This window comes from Syngnathus floridae, chromosome 4 (assembly GCF_059516105.1).
Source record: "Syngnathus floridae isolate MCC-2025c chromosome 4, RoL_Sflo_1.0, whole genome shotgun sequence".
In the NCBI taxonomy this organism is placed as follows: Eukaryota; Metazoa; Chordata; class Actinopteri; order Syngnathiformes; family Syngnathidae; genus Syngnathus; species Syngnathus floridae.
The window spans coordinates 20,169,238-20,182,276 of NC_142416.1; the positions used below are offsets into that span (position 1 = coordinate 20,169,238).

The 13,039-nt window shown below is 50.8% G+C and overlaps 4 protein-coding genes across 4 annotated transcripts; 3 read left to right on the forward strand and 1 right to left on the reverse strand.

Annotated features, from left to right (window-relative positions):
• Positions 1 to 179: 179 nt before the first annotated feature.
• c4h6orf120 (chromosome 4 C6orf120 homolog) lies at positions 180 to 1,986 on the forward strand. Its single transcript, XM_088374234.1, has 2 exons — positions 180 to 326; positions 921 to 1,986. The coding sequence occupies exon 2, from the start codon at positions 1,001 to 1,003 to the stop codon at positions 1,559 to 1,561; it is 561 nt and encodes a 186-aa protein (XP_088230360.1). The 5' UTR covers positions 180 to 326; positions 921 to 1,000; the 3' UTR covers positions 1,562 to 1,986.
• mrpl21 (mitochondrial ribosomal protein L21) lies at positions 1,957 to 3,208 on the reverse strand. Its single transcript, XM_088374233.1, has 2 exons — positions 2,714 to 3,208; positions 1,957 to 2,553 (listed from the first exon to the last, which is right to left on the reverse strand). The coding sequence occupies exons 1-2, from the start codon at positions 3,032 to 3,034 to the stop codon at positions 2,257 to 2,259; spliced, it is 618 nt and encodes a 205-aa protein (XP_088230359.1). The 5' UTR covers positions 3,035 to 3,208; the 3' UTR covers positions 1,957 to 2,256.
• Positions 3,209 to 3,305: 97 nt separating this feature from the next.
• Positions 3,306 to 8,887, forward strand: LOC148399862 (WAS/WASL-interacting protein family member 2-like). The gene is made up of 8 exons (XM_088374231.1): positions 3,306 to 4,082; positions 4,955 to 5,098; positions 5,170 to 5,302; positions 5,394 to 5,477; positions 5,609 to 6,226; positions 6,857 to 7,084; positions 7,158 to 7,259; positions 7,380 to 8,887. The coding sequence occupies exons 2-8, from the start codon at positions 5,042 to 5,044 to the stop codon at positions 7,421 to 7,423; spliced, it is 1,266 nt and encodes a 421-aa protein (XP_088230357.1). The 5' UTR covers positions 3,306 to 4,082; positions 4,955 to 5,041; the 3' UTR covers positions 7,424 to 8,887.
• A 313-nt stretch (positions 8,888 to 9,200) lies between these two features.
• On the forward strand, positions 9,201 to 12,854 carry cdc6 (cell division cycle 6 homolog (S. cerevisiae)). Its single transcript, XM_088374230.1, has 12 exons — positions 9,201 to 9,358; positions 9,757 to 10,008; positions 10,097 to 10,363; positions 10,694 to 10,893; positions 11,019 to 11,167; positions 11,366 to 11,472; positions 11,547 to 11,686; positions 11,765 to 11,865; positions 11,940 to 12,001; positions 12,082 to 12,257; positions 12,329 to 12,469; positions 12,553 to 12,854. The coding sequence occupies exons 2-12, from the start codon at positions 9,765 to 9,767 to the stop codon at positions 12,640 to 12,642; spliced, it is 1,677 nt and encodes a 558-aa protein (XP_088230356.1). The 5' UTR covers positions 9,201 to 9,358; positions 9,757 to 9,764; the 3' UTR covers positions 12,643 to 12,854.
• The last annotated feature ends 185 nt before the right edge of the window (positions 12,855 to 13,039 follow it).

Below are 13,039 nucleotides of genomic sequence, written 5' to 3' on the forward strand. Positions count from 1 at the left end.
AGTAAAATTCACATTGACTGCACTTTGCCTAGCAGGGTTGCAAAATTAAAAAAAAAAAATGTCCATGATAGATGCGAGCAATATACACTCGTCTTGTTTTATGATATCAATAACTAATTGGCAATTTAATGTCGATAAATTACTGGCAATATGAATTAAAAATCCCCGTCAATTTAGTGGTAGTTCACGTCTCTTCCTGTTGAGGGCGCCATTGAGTATTTGCAGTCGCTGTGGTGACCGGTGAGGCAGCGAAGAAGAGCAACTTCGCTGAGCAGGTTGTTGAGCTTTACGGTAGAAAGGCAAAATGGGGAGCAACTGTCAGCCGCGTAAGTGACCACAGAAGCGTGTTTAAATGTTATTAATGATTGAAGTGTCTTTCTTCTTTATCCCCGTTTACGTAGACTTAGCTTTGGTCGCGTTTTGTGGTCGTTTTCACTCGAGACCTGAGCGGAGCATGAACTCATTGCGACTAGCCGCTAAGTAGCTAACGAAGCCGAACAAGTCCATTTTTGGCGATACAAACAAAACTCGTCTTCTAAGTGTGCATTTGACTTTGAAATGTTGCTTGTGTGAACATAGCCAAAGTTGTAAAAAGTGTCCTTGGGTTGCAAACAAAGCTGAGCGTCAGCGTGGCACTTGTTGCCGCTCTGTGTTCGATAATAAAATGGTCTTTTGAAATAATGCCAATCATAAAAGTATCATGTTCATGAAATGCATATTTAAAACTTAGCACCTGTTTATGGACAACAGCTAAGTAGATACGTGTGTCAGCAGAATTAACAGTCGACCCCCTCTGTTCGCGGATTATAGTTAAAACTATTCACCCATTTTTGACAAACCCAAAGAATTCTACAAAAAAAATCTGGTTGTCAAAGTAACAGACAAAAGCATTTTACTTACAACGTGATGTGATTGTGCAGATGTGGCCAACGCGGCGTCCAGCTAGTGACGTCACAGCCGACTGACAGCTGCCATTTGTCGGCCACATGTGTCCGCTGCAATGACACCTTCCCGCGTCGCTGCTGCCGCCGCCGCCATCGTTATCTTCCTGCTGCTACGCTGCCCGCCGTGCAGGTCGGAGGATGTGGCGGCTGGTGTCCCCGCCGAGTGGGTCCTGCTGCACGTGGTGCGGGGCCAGGTGGGCGCGGGCAACTACAGCTACCTGCGGCTCAACCACGACGGCGCCATCATCCTGCATATGTTGAGCGTGACGGGCGACGCCGACCTATACGTGTCGGACTCCACGCTGAGGCCCAGCTTCGACGCCTACAAGCTGCAGTCGGTCACCTGCGGCCGCGACGCCGTGGTCGTACCTGCTGAATTCGCCCGGCCGGTGGGGGTCGCCATCTACGGGCACCCGTCGCACCGACGCAGCGACTTTGAGATGAGGGTCTACCGCGATCCCGCCGCCCCGATGGACCACTTCGCCGCAGGCTCCTCAGCTGAGGACTCCCACAAAACGGAGGCGGACGATGTCGATGGCCCGGACTTTGACGAGGACTCCATGTTCTGGACCAATCTCATCAGACTTTTGGAAATCATTCTGGAAATCCTCTTTTAAAACCGGTTCCTTGTCTCGCCCGAGCGGGCCACTGACGGGCAGCGATGGCCACACCACTCGGAATGAATGAGACAAAATACACATAACATGATACACACACAAGACACAATTGGAAAGCAACAAGCAGATTCAAATGTGGAGGAAAAAAAGTCTGCTATGATGCGCAAGTGGAAAGGGAACGCCACCTATGAAAGCATGAAGTCAGTCACAATCAGGTTTTAGCACAGCCACCTTTTAGCACGATTGGGTTAGCACTTAGCACGTTAGCGCCCTGGTGCCTTCGCGTCCCCCTGAGCTCACTTGGGCCCTTTTCGGAAGGACCTTTTGTTCAATAAAGAAGGAAAATGCTTACTATGATGATTTACTTTACAAAGATGAAGTGTTTACAAGAAAGCTTTCATTAAAATTTGTTTTTTTTAATGATATATTGCCAACAATTTTTTTTTTAGATCGCTGTTCCAAGGAAATCACAATGTCCCATCAAAGCTGAGCTATTTTCCGAGCAGGTGGGCGGCTACCACCACTACCGCCTCCAACTCCTGCATGATATTTGTGCGCACAAGTACAACACGTACATGTTATCGGTGGGTCGAGTTGAGTGCATTGTACGCAATTGTCCACAGTTTTGCCTTGCAGACGTGCGAGCCATTCCGGTAGTGTGCCCGATTGTCACACGGTGAGCAGCAGGCCGGCGGTCACGTGAGCGCCGGGGCCAGCCTCACGCGGTTGATCCTGAGCACGGTCTGCGGTTGCACGATGATTCTCTTGCGCTGGAAGCGGTGGCGCTTCCAGAAGCGCATGTGCACTTTGGGCCACGACTGCGTCTTCTCCAGCACCGTGGCCTCCACGCGTACCAGCTCCTTGGCCAGCAGCGGCCGGCCCACCAGTGTGAAGTCACGCGCCCCCACCAGCAGCACCTTCTCCAGAAACAATCGATCGCCGCACTCCGCCTCCACGTGGTTCTCCAGTAGGATCAGGTCCTCGTCCGTCACCTGTGGGACGGATAAGCGAACGGTGTCACTTAGGCACAACTTGAGATGGCAGTAACGTTTGTCTAAAAGTCAACATGGTTCTTGGGCACCAAGATGCCACAAGATAGCCCCAAAGCACTGATTTTGTCTAAAATGAACCAACATATTTTGTCCACAACACCTTCCACTGGCGGCCGGCGAAGTGCACGATGGCGAAGAGACGGCCGAAGTCGTCTTGTTCGATCAGCCGGTTGACGGTGCTCGTCAGGACAGCGTGCTGCCGCCGCTGCTCCTCCTCGGGCACCAGCTTCGTCTCCGGCCATGGAGGTCTGGACAACGAGGTCACGGGAACTAAGTGGCTACTAACGGAGCTCTGTGAGCGGGCAGCGTCAGGGGGAAGGACGGAGGATGCTGATTTCAACACGCGCCATGTCCTCCGTAAGGTCGCCAGCATCAGCGCCATCTTTGCCGGAAGTGCGTCGACCAGAGATGTTCTCCACATGAAGATTGATGAGTAGCGACGACTTTGACTGTGTTCTCAATGGATCAGTGAATTAAGTTGGTTATTTAAACAATACATTCTCATATACACTATGTCATCCAAATATTATTTATTTATACGTTTTGCGCTTTTAGTGGAACTTGGCAGGCCTTTGGATAATTTGTAGGTAGAATAGGATCATGATCCATAAATTGGTTGAAACTGCGCATGCGTAGACAAACTTCTATGAATGTGCATTTATACTACTGAAATTTCATACTGCACACATTTTATACATATCACGATTCACCGTAACTGCTGCGAAATATTAAATCATATTCATGTTGGTGAATCACTTTACTGTGTGCAACCAATGTCTATAGCTTTCTAATTTAATCTATCAGACTGTTTTTTCAGTGTTTCCATCTATCTGGGGGGCCAGACATCCACTCGCAGTGACAGAGAATCCAGTTTCCGCGGTGCATGAACGCACCGCCAGCCAAGCTGCCTCCCTCCATTTTGTGTAGCTGGCTTGCTTGGGTTCTCTTCGCTTCCGGGCTTGCTTAGAAGAAGTCTGCAGGAGCCCAACCAGCAAAACAGGATGGCTCCGCAAAGGCCTTCACGGTGCGCCTGAAATTAAAGACAAAGTGTCTCCCCGCAACGTTTGGATCCATCGCCGCCTCCGAAAAGGAGGAACACGACGAGTCGTCGCCCTAACTTGTCGCTCCTGGCCGCTGACAACTGAACGTAAACAGCTACATGCTAAGCAGTTAGCTTCACTTTAGCACGTTAGCTTCGGAGCTAACCTGCTAACTGCACTCATAGACGACTTCGGACGATTAGCCCCTCGGGCTAACCGCCTCTGGACGTGGAGCGCGAAGCTTAGAGGGGCGTCGCTAGCCGGCTAACCTGCTTGCTTGTGCTGGTGTTTTTCCTCCTTGCCCAGTGGCCTCTCACTTGAATTTTGCTCTCCGCCCAGAACCTAAAGAAGGATTTGCCACAAAGACAATCCCCCCCAACCCATGTTGTTTTTGGCTACGCCGCCTTATCGCTTCCTTGTCGAGTTTGGGTAAGTAAACCTGAGGCTAACTTAACTTTTCATTTTAAAAGAATTTTTTAACAGCTAACTTGAAGAGAGCTTGGTCGTTCAACTTCTGTAGAGTTTAACGCGTTTATTATGAAACAATTGCTTCTTGTGTACTAGTGACACCTTGGCACCACTCGGGCCTTCCATGTTGCCCGTAAAATAGCTCAGAAATTCGTTCACCGCCAACCTTTGGCCATGTTGTTTTGTATTTTTTTATCTTCAATGATACCATGGGGGACATGTTTGGTTGCAAAGGGCGCCTGGTTGGTTGATTGAACGTGTCAAAAGAACAACTTCCGTGTATGTCGGATCCCAGCCTTCTCTCGGCTGGCCTGCAGGGGGCGACTACCCGTCTGCTTGGCTTGTGTCAACCTCGTGAGTTAACCGATGAAGAAATGATGTATGGTTTCCTTTAAGTGACCAAGGTCTTCACAAATATACTCATGTTCTAACAGTTTTCCTCGTTTTTACTTTGCCAAATATCAAAATTGGCACTGGCCTCAAATAAAAAATTCCGTATCGGTCAGGCCAGAGTCGATACTGTCGTATTTGTGTTGGTTCTTTAAAATGGACATTTTCCTCTCACTTTCACGTCACCGCATGTTTCCCGGCTCGCTGGGCTGGATTCCACGGCGAGCAACAACAATAAGACAGAAACCTGTTCGGGGAGATGCGGAGACTTGAGTCAGTTATTGCGTGTGCGTGCGCTCGCTCGCTCGCTCGTTCGTGTCACATGTTGCAGCACTGGATTGGCCAGCAGGAGAAACTCATTTGTGGGCCTCAAACTGAGTCCTCAGTATTAATTAATTGTTCAAGCCGCGTGTGTCATTTCTTTTTCTTATTTTCTTTTTTAGGAGTGGGTGCATATCACGGCAGCCGAGGCACTGAGTCAGTGTCCTTAAAGAAAAAGTCCTAGAAGAAAGTGCCAATCGAGGGACAGGATGCCTATTCCCCCTCCGCCCCCTCCGGGACCCCCGCCTCCCCCCACCTTCCATCAGGTGAGCGAACTCTCAGTCGGCCCGGCCCCGTCCAAGTCGTTTTAACCCGTGGCGTTCCCCCTCCCGGGCAGGCCAACACCTCTCCTCCCAAGCTGAGCTCGTCCGAGGTTAAAGGCAGAGGGGCCCTGCTGTCCGACATCCACAAGGGGGCCAGGCTGAAGAAAGTGGGCGTGGTCAACGACCGCAGCGCCCCCATCATCGAGAGTGAGCAAGCGGATCTTTCTCAACTGGCTTGTTTATCTGTTGTAGCCAGAGCAGCGGCTCAATAGTCCCTATCGATTTTGTCTTTTTGCAGAATCTGGCGGAGGTGGAGGAGGAGGTCCAATGGGGATGGGGGGCCTCTTCCAAGGAGGCTTGCCAAAGCTGCGACCAGCTGGAGGTAAAAACAAAATAACAATGTCATTATTGTGTGCTTTTTTTGTATTCAGCCTTAAATGAATTTGGTAAATGTACATTGACTTGACATGTTTGTGTTTCCTGATTTTGACTTTTGTGGTTTGCCGCCCTCAGACGGTTCAAGCGGCGGCTCGGTGGGCAGGTCCGCCCTGAGACCGCCGGGGTCACGGCCGTCGGCGCCCCGCCCTCCATCGGGCCGCTCGTCATCGCCGTCACCGCCGGAGCAGCAGCGCTCTCACCGGCCCTCTCTGCCCGACATCACCCGCCCCCCCAACACTGGCGGAGGCTCTTCAGGCGGCGGCATGAAGCACAGCACATCGGCCCCGCCCCCTCCGCCCCCCTTCAACCGGGGTGGCCGCAGCAACGCCCCGCCTGCGCCCAACCTGAAAGTGTCGGCGTCCTCGGCGCAGAAGCCCCTGCCGCCCACGCCCAACCGAGGTTCCACTCCTTCCAACGTGCTCAAAAACGCCCTGTCTTCTAGCCGGCCCCCCACCGGCGGCTCCGCCGCGCCCCCGCCACCGCCGCCCTACAGGTCGCACACGCCGCTCTCCAACGGGCCGGCCCAGACGGACGGCGGCGCCCCGGAGCTGCCGCAGAGGCACAACTCTCTGAGCAAGAAGCACACGGCGCAGGGGCGAAACCACGCCCCGCCCCCGCCGCCATCCTTGTCAGCTTCCCCGCAGGTCAGCCGACCTCCGCCCCCCGCCAGGGAGCCGCCGGGGCGCAGAGCAGGTAACACGTCATTTCGCGTACCCTCACATTGCTTCAGCGCATTTCACAACAGCTGGAGCTGTAACAAAGTGAAAAAGTTAGGGGGAACAGCTTCAGTTGAACATTTTCCGACACGGAAGACGTGAAGCATTTGATAACACGTGTGGACAAGACCCCAGTTTGCCTTTGAATCGTGCTGGAATGTTGCCTGCAAGTTTGAACGGGTCGCCGTGTTGTTTTGGTTGTGCAGAGCGGGGCCAGGCTGTTTCACGTCGTCACTGGGTTGTTGTTGTTTTTTTTACTCTTTCAACTTTGACTCTCAAACAACCCCGACTTGGCTCATTTGTTCGCTCGATCAGTAGTAGACTCCTCCTGCGACCAATAGCCATGATACGTCCTGGTTCCTCTGCATTCCTCGTCACCGCACTCGCCGTCGCCATTTCCCGCCAACCTTTGCCTGACTTGCGCACACACGCATAATTTAACCGTCTCAGATCATCTTTATTAATTGCATAACTATCATGTCTGTCTGCCTCTAAATTTTCTAGTATACGTCTAAATCGATCCTTTCCAAGCAATATGTTTTATTGAATATTGATTCTTGAGTTAGTGTTGCCCCCACCTAATGATGTGCCATGTGCCCCCACCCAGCCCCTCAGGCGCCCCTTTCCAACGCCCGCAACGGCAACCGCGACGCCCCTCCGCCGCCCCCGCCGTACCGCGGCCACAGCTCAACCCCGACGGAGTCGGCGGGCCGGGGGCCCAAACCTCCGCCCCCGTCCTCCTTGTCCTCCCGCAACCCCGCCGGAGCCCCACCGCCGCCACCGCCCATTCGCAACGGACACTCCACCAGCTCTACCCCCTCCAAGTTCATCATGGGTGAGTCCTTCACGCTCGCCTCGCTTAGCGGCGTACAACGAGCTGACAAGGTTCCTTTCTCTTCCTGTTCTAGATGATTTTGAATCCAAGTTCAACTTCCACCCCATGGAGGACCTTCCACCTCCGGAGGAGTATCGCCATTTCAACAAGGTCTACCCCAGTAAGAGTGGCAAGGGTAAGCCGAACCAAGCCAGTCCAGTTGTTGTCAGTTGTCCAGATTCTTTTTTTTTTTTTTTTTTGTATGTTGTGTGTCCATCGGTGTGATTTATTTACTTTCCACTTCTTTCTTCCCCAGGCATTTTGCGAGGAGCCCCCCCTGCTCCACCAGTGGGAAGGTGAACGCACGCTCCTTAAAGCTCAACACCTGAACCCAGCAGCCAAGCGTCTGGTCTGGTCTGGTGCGGTCTGGTGTTGTGGGGGATGAGGAGGTCCACTCACACACACACACACACACACACACACACACACACACACACAGCACCAGCCATGTGGACTAGACGAGAAGAGAAGAAACCTCATGAGACTTTTTGATGTTTGTGTTTCTTTAACCTTTGAGGACCAAAAAAGAAAAAATCTTCACAGGCGTCTACAACTGCACATTCCCTCTTTTGATACACTTCTTTTTTTTTCTTTCTTTTGTCGGGTGCCAGCATTGATCTTGTGGGACACACACACAAGCATGATCATGCATGAATGTGGGCTCTCTCCTTCCTTCCTTTCTTTTTTTTCTTTCTGCTGCTTGATTTTCTTCGTCGCTCCAGGGTGCGCTTGGAACGACTGCATCCATGTGCCAAAGGCGGGTGGAGCTTAAATGATGGCAGTCCGAAAAGTCGATTGTTGGATGCCTCATCTGCTCGTTGAGTTTCACATTCCGAAGGGTGTCAAGTCTTTTGGGGGAAACTTGTTGATTCCTGTTTTGAGCCCCTTCTTTCTATCCCCTCCATCTTCTACGCTTGTTAACATTTGGAGGAGGGGGGTGGGGGGGTGGGGATTTCTACTACAATTTTTATGTTGCACATTGGCCACCAGAGACGCATGATGCCCATTTTTGCACTTGCGGCACCGGGACATTGGCCATAACTTAGAACTTCAGAGCCAGTGTCTCACTTTTGGAAAACCTGCGTTCACTGGGCCGCTTTTTGCCAGTTGACCGTAAAGGGATAGTTTCAAGAAAAAGGGGGGGGGGGTGTTGGGCTGGGGTGGGGGTTGCCGGCGTCCATCAGCCAGGAAGCGACCCACAGCTGCTTTTACTATGCAAGAATTTGTACAGGTCGTAGTTGCTAGCAGCTAACAAAGCAAATAAAAAAGAAACACTAAAGTGCCAGAGAGAATGTAGAGGACGGAGCGTCTTGGTGTCACTTTTAATGATCATTAAGCTTAAAAGGAGAAAAATAAAAACCGATTCAGCTGTGAATCCACAAGATGAAAAAACACTTACAGATGGGGCGCCCCCTGCTGCTCGCCAGTGGCCTTACACGCGTTGTGTCCCATAACGGTACCTGTGCTAAATTTATTTTTATTTAAAACAATATTGGAATCTATTTGCAAATGTATATTTACACCATAGAATACATTAATCCTAGTTACCATTGATCTATTTTTGTGCTGTACAAAGAGTGTAATATAGGAAAGTTCTAACGAGGAGCAGCGTGCACAGATGACGTCATCATCTTCATTATGATCATCTTCAGGGTCACTCTGGTGTCACATTTGCCGCCTCACGGTTTTTTTCTTGTTAATCAGCCATGTTTTTATCACATGAAAACGTTTTGAATAAAATTATTCCTGTTGGGGAAAAGGGGACTCAAGGAGTGAAGTATTTGTTTTTCCTTCTAATCCTTGTTAAAATAGATGGGGTCTTCATATCAGCCCCTGACGACAATGTCTTCAATCAGCATGAAATTTGGCGAACGTGTCAATCATAACATGGCACGATGCATGAAATTAAACTGAAAGTCGCAGAATATGCAACATTTCTCTATGTTAGTGTTGAACTCTTTTCCCGGCAAAACCAACAGCTGTTGAATTTCCCGCCTCGCCTCAAATGGTCCCGGTAAACGTAACATCCTGTGTCTTTGGGTGCGGCCAATGAACATTGAGCCGCAAAGGGTTGGACCAATCAGAGAGCCGTAAGTCGGCCGGAAGCGGCCGCGAAGGCGGTCAATATTTGGCGCTGAAGTTTGCGGCGTTCGAGAGCAAAGAAGAAAAGAGCAGTAGCAGCACGACCCAAGAACGACAACACGCAATTTTTTCTTAAACGACCATCACAAAAAGGTGAGTTTATAAACACTTTAAGTCTTACCGATATGGCATATTATGGGTGCGTATTTGTCAAATACGTAAGTAAGCGGCTATTGATGATTATAATCGCTCTTTAAACGATCCAAGTCGCCTCAATTGTTTGCATTGGATCGACACTTTATGTTGATTTGATCAACAACTAACTTTTACCTCCCGCGCTGCCGCAAAGGTCCACTCTTGGCAAAGCTCATTCAGAGATGTTTTTGTCTCGCCATATGTTTGAAAAAAACTTAGATTGCATTGTTACACATCTTTAAATTTGCGCATTTGCTTAAGACTGCCATTTTTTTCCTCCCCCCCCCCTCCCAATATTTAAGTCCAAATGAGGTCAAACGGTTCATGAATAATCAAAATGTTTATTTCTGTTCTAGGTTTGGAGATGCCGAGCACTCGCTCGCAGGCTCACCCTCAGCCCACCCTGTCCTTCCCCAGACGCAAATCCGCCAGGGTGCTGACCAAGCCCAAAACAAACCCGCCTGAGCCCATCAAACCCCATGGGAAGAAGACGACGCCCGCCGCGCCGTCGCCCCGACGACCGGATGCCGTTCACGCCCCGCCGACGCAGCTTTCTGTCTCACCGGCCACCCCGGTGAGGCTTCCCCTCAGCCCGCGGAAACGCACAGGTGAGTCTTTGCACAGATGTTAAAATGCTTTAAATTGGTTCACAATAGCAACCCTAATTCAATGTCAATTTCTTTTGTCCGATTTAAGTTGATGACAATGCTCTCAACGTGGACCCCGCCCTGCTGGCGACGCCTCCCAAGCAGAGCAAAGCGGCCACGCGGGTGTCGCAGTCTTCTCAGCGACGTTTAATCTTCGACGAAAACGCCACCGTCACGGGTCAACGCAAGCCGACGCCGTCCTCTCCCGTCGCGGCCTCGTCGCCGAAGCGCCTGGAGTTGGCCTCCGGTAGCCCGGCGAGGCCGAGCCCCGACAAGAAAGCGGCGGCGGCTGAGGCGTGTCGGCTCTTTGCTGAAAGTAAGTATTTGTTGGCTCGCAAACGTGCGGAAAACTTGTTGGTTCGTTTTGCTGAACTTTACACATCTCACATTTTAAGATTTTTATATTTAAATGAGTTTGTATAGGATGCCCTGTCCAAATTAAATCCCATTGTGTTTAGTGCCATCTAGTGGTAAACTAATATAATGCAGTTACCTAAATTCCAAACGTCTTCTCCAAGCAAAATGTCATCACAAACGACTTCTGCTATTTTTTTTCTTTATATAAATGACAACAAGTGCACTGCATTTGTACATGTGATTGAAATTTTGATCCAAATAAAAACTTTTTATTTTATTTTCATTGCAGAGCAGGGCCTGGCGAGCGTGAAGCAGGCGCTGCACACAGCGGCGCCCGAGCGCCTCCTCTCCCGAGAAGCGGAGTGCGCCTCCATCCGGAGCTTCCTGGATAAGACGGCCGTGCGGCGGCTACCCGGCAGCCTTTACGTCTCCGGAGCGCCCGGGACAGGGAAGACGGCCTGTCTCAACTGGGTCCTGCGTGACATGAAGGTAAAGCTTCAACCAAAGAAAAAATAAATAAAATCCACAAATACGAGTAGGTGATTTTCAAAATCCTTTTGCAGTTATAGTTTTGTGCCAAGAGGTCAATGAAAGCATCTCTTTTTGTTGTTTAGGAGGAGTTGTCGGAGGTGCAGACGTTGCTGGTGAACTGCATGAACCTGCGCAGCTCGCACGCCATTTTCCCACTTTTGGCAAACAAGCTGAGCGTGTCTGCCGGCCCCAAAGGTCTGCAGAAACACCTGACCGGACCTGGACCGGCTGTGTGAGTGCACAAAATCCCTGACTAATTGACAACACGCGCTTCCAAATTGCCTATAGGTGGTGTAGCAAAGCACTACTTTTGTTCAAATGAAACTTCACAACTTACGTCGACATAGTTTGGTTGGGACCGAGATGACAACTGATACTGGATTTTGGTTTCAACAAAACCACTTCAACATAGTTCCTTGTTGTTGTTCAGCTTGTTGGTTCTGGACGAGTTGGACCAGCTGGACAGCAAAAGCCAAGACGTCCTGTACACCATTTTCGAGTGGCCGCACCTGCCCAAATCCCGACTCTGTCTTGTCGGTAAGTCATCTGCTCGTCAGAATGTCCAGGTCCGATCCAGATCCGCTTTCTAAAATTACGCTTATGTGGTGTAGGAATCGCCAACGCCTTGGACCTAACGGACCGCATCCTACCCCGCCTTCAGGCTAGGCCTGGCTGTCGCCCCCTGCTGCTCAATTTCCCGCCGTACAGCCGAGAACAGCTCAGCGCCATCGTGCAAGACCGACTCGCGCAGGTACCCATGCGATACACTCACGTGAGGCTGTCTCGTGTGTGTGTCCAGTATATCATGTCTGTATTCGATTGTCGTCAGGCATGCACGGAAGGCGTGTTGGATGCAGCAGCGGTTCAGTTTTGCGCCCGTAAAGTCTCGTCGGTGTCGGGAGACGCCAGGAAGGCCTTGGACATCTGCAGGTTCGTCTCGGTGGCGAACAATCGATCGTTTTGATATTATCGCTGGCTTGATTCGATGGACGGTGTGTTGGCAGGCGGGCGGTGGAGATCGTTGAGTCGGAACACAGGAAGAAGGCGGATCAGCGTGCAGCTGCAGGTCCGAGCTTTCGTGATGATGTCATCATCATCATCGTTAGTCGATTGATTTTCACGCCGAGGTCACGCGTTTGATTTCAGACTCGTCGAGCGTGTCGGCCGGCGTTCCCCAGGTGGCGCGGGTCCTGTCCGAGGTGTACGGCGACCGCATGGCATCGTGCGCCGACGAAAGTTTCCCGCTGCAGCAGAAACTTCTGGTGTGCTGCCTGCTGATGTTGGTGCGGGCCGGCAAGAGCAAGGAGGTCCCGCTCGGCAAGGTAATGTCGCGGTGCGAGCCAACGTTTCGCCGAGCTTAGCGCGCTGACCTTTTCTCGTCACACCCTCGCAGCTCCACGAGGTCCACAGCCGACTCGCCGCTCGTCGCCAGGTGGGCGGGGTCAGCCAGTCGGAGTGTTTGTCGCTTTGCTCGCTGCTGGAGAGTCGCGGTGTCTTCGCTCTCAAGAAGGCCAAAGAAGCTCGGCTCACCAAGGTATCGGCAACTCGAGCCTCTTCAATTTCAAGACAGCCTGAAACGATGTGCAACATTTCATCCTGTTTCTTGCTTGTTTTCAGGTGTTCCTGAAGCTCGACGAGAAGGCGGTTGAAAACGCTCTGAAGGATCGCACGCTCGTCGGAAGCATCCTGGAGGCGGGGCTCCCGTGATCGCCGCCGCCGCCGTCAATTCGTTTTTATGGAATTTTTTGACTTATTTTTTATTCTCATTTCTGCTGAGAACTTTGGACAGTTTTTAAAAAGTCTGAGAGTTTGTTGTTGTCAATAAACCAAGTGACACTTTTGGAAAAAAATTCATATTTATTTTGACCTTTCCAAAATGAGGTTGTGCGAATGTGTCAATAAAAATGACTGACTTTCAAGGGTCATCGGTGTGCGAGCAAACATTTTTTGGTAGGCTTGTATTCTTTTTGTTGTTGAATGCACAATGTCCAAGTCCAGATTGTGCAAGTCACCATTCGGAAAGCTCGCAGCTTCGACCTGACGCTAACCTTTCTTTTTGTCAAACGGCGACATTTGACAAAAAAGCTGAGACCAACGTATAAAT

Excerpts from the sequence above, each read along its gene's own strand:
- LOC148399862 (XM_088374231.1), top strand. The coding sequence starts at position 5,042 with ATGCCTATTCCCCCTCCGCCCCCTCCGGGACCCCCGCCTCCCCCCACC. Across the intron at positions 5,099-5,169 it reads CTCCCCCCACCTTCCATCAG|GCCAACACCTCTCCTCCCAA; the intron begins GTGAGCGAACTC and ends CCTCCCGGGCAG. Across the intron at positions 7,085-7,157 it reads CCCCTCCAAGTTCATCATGG|ATGATTTTGAATCCAAGTTC; the intron begins GTGAGTCCTTCA and ends TTCCTGTTCTAG.
- cdc6 (XM_088374230.1), top strand. The coding sequence starts at position 9,765 with ATGCCGAGCACTCGCTCGCAGGCTCACCCTCAGCCCACCCTGTCCTTC. Across the intron at positions 11,473-11,546 it reads ATCCCGACTCTGTCTTGTCG|GAATCGCCAACGCCTTGGAC; the intron begins GTAAGTCATCTG and ends TATGTGGTGTAG. Across the intron at positions 11,866-11,939 it reads AAGGCCTTGGACATCTGCAG|GCGGGCGGTGGAGATCGTTG; the intron begins GTTCGTCTCGGT and ends GTGTGTTGGCAG.
- c4h6orf120 (XM_088374234.1), top strand. The coding sequence starts at position 1,001 with ATGACACCTTCCCGCGTCGCTGCTGCCGCCGCCGCCATCGTTATCTTC.
- mrpl21 (XM_088374233.1), bottom strand. The coding sequence starts at position 3,034 with ATGTGGAGAACATCTCTGGTCGACGCACTTCCGGCAAAGATGGCGCTG. Across the intron at positions 2,554-2,713 it reads TCGCCGGCCGCCAGTGGAAG|GTGACGGACGAGGACCTGAT; the intron begins GTGTTGTGGACA and ends TCCGTCCCACAG.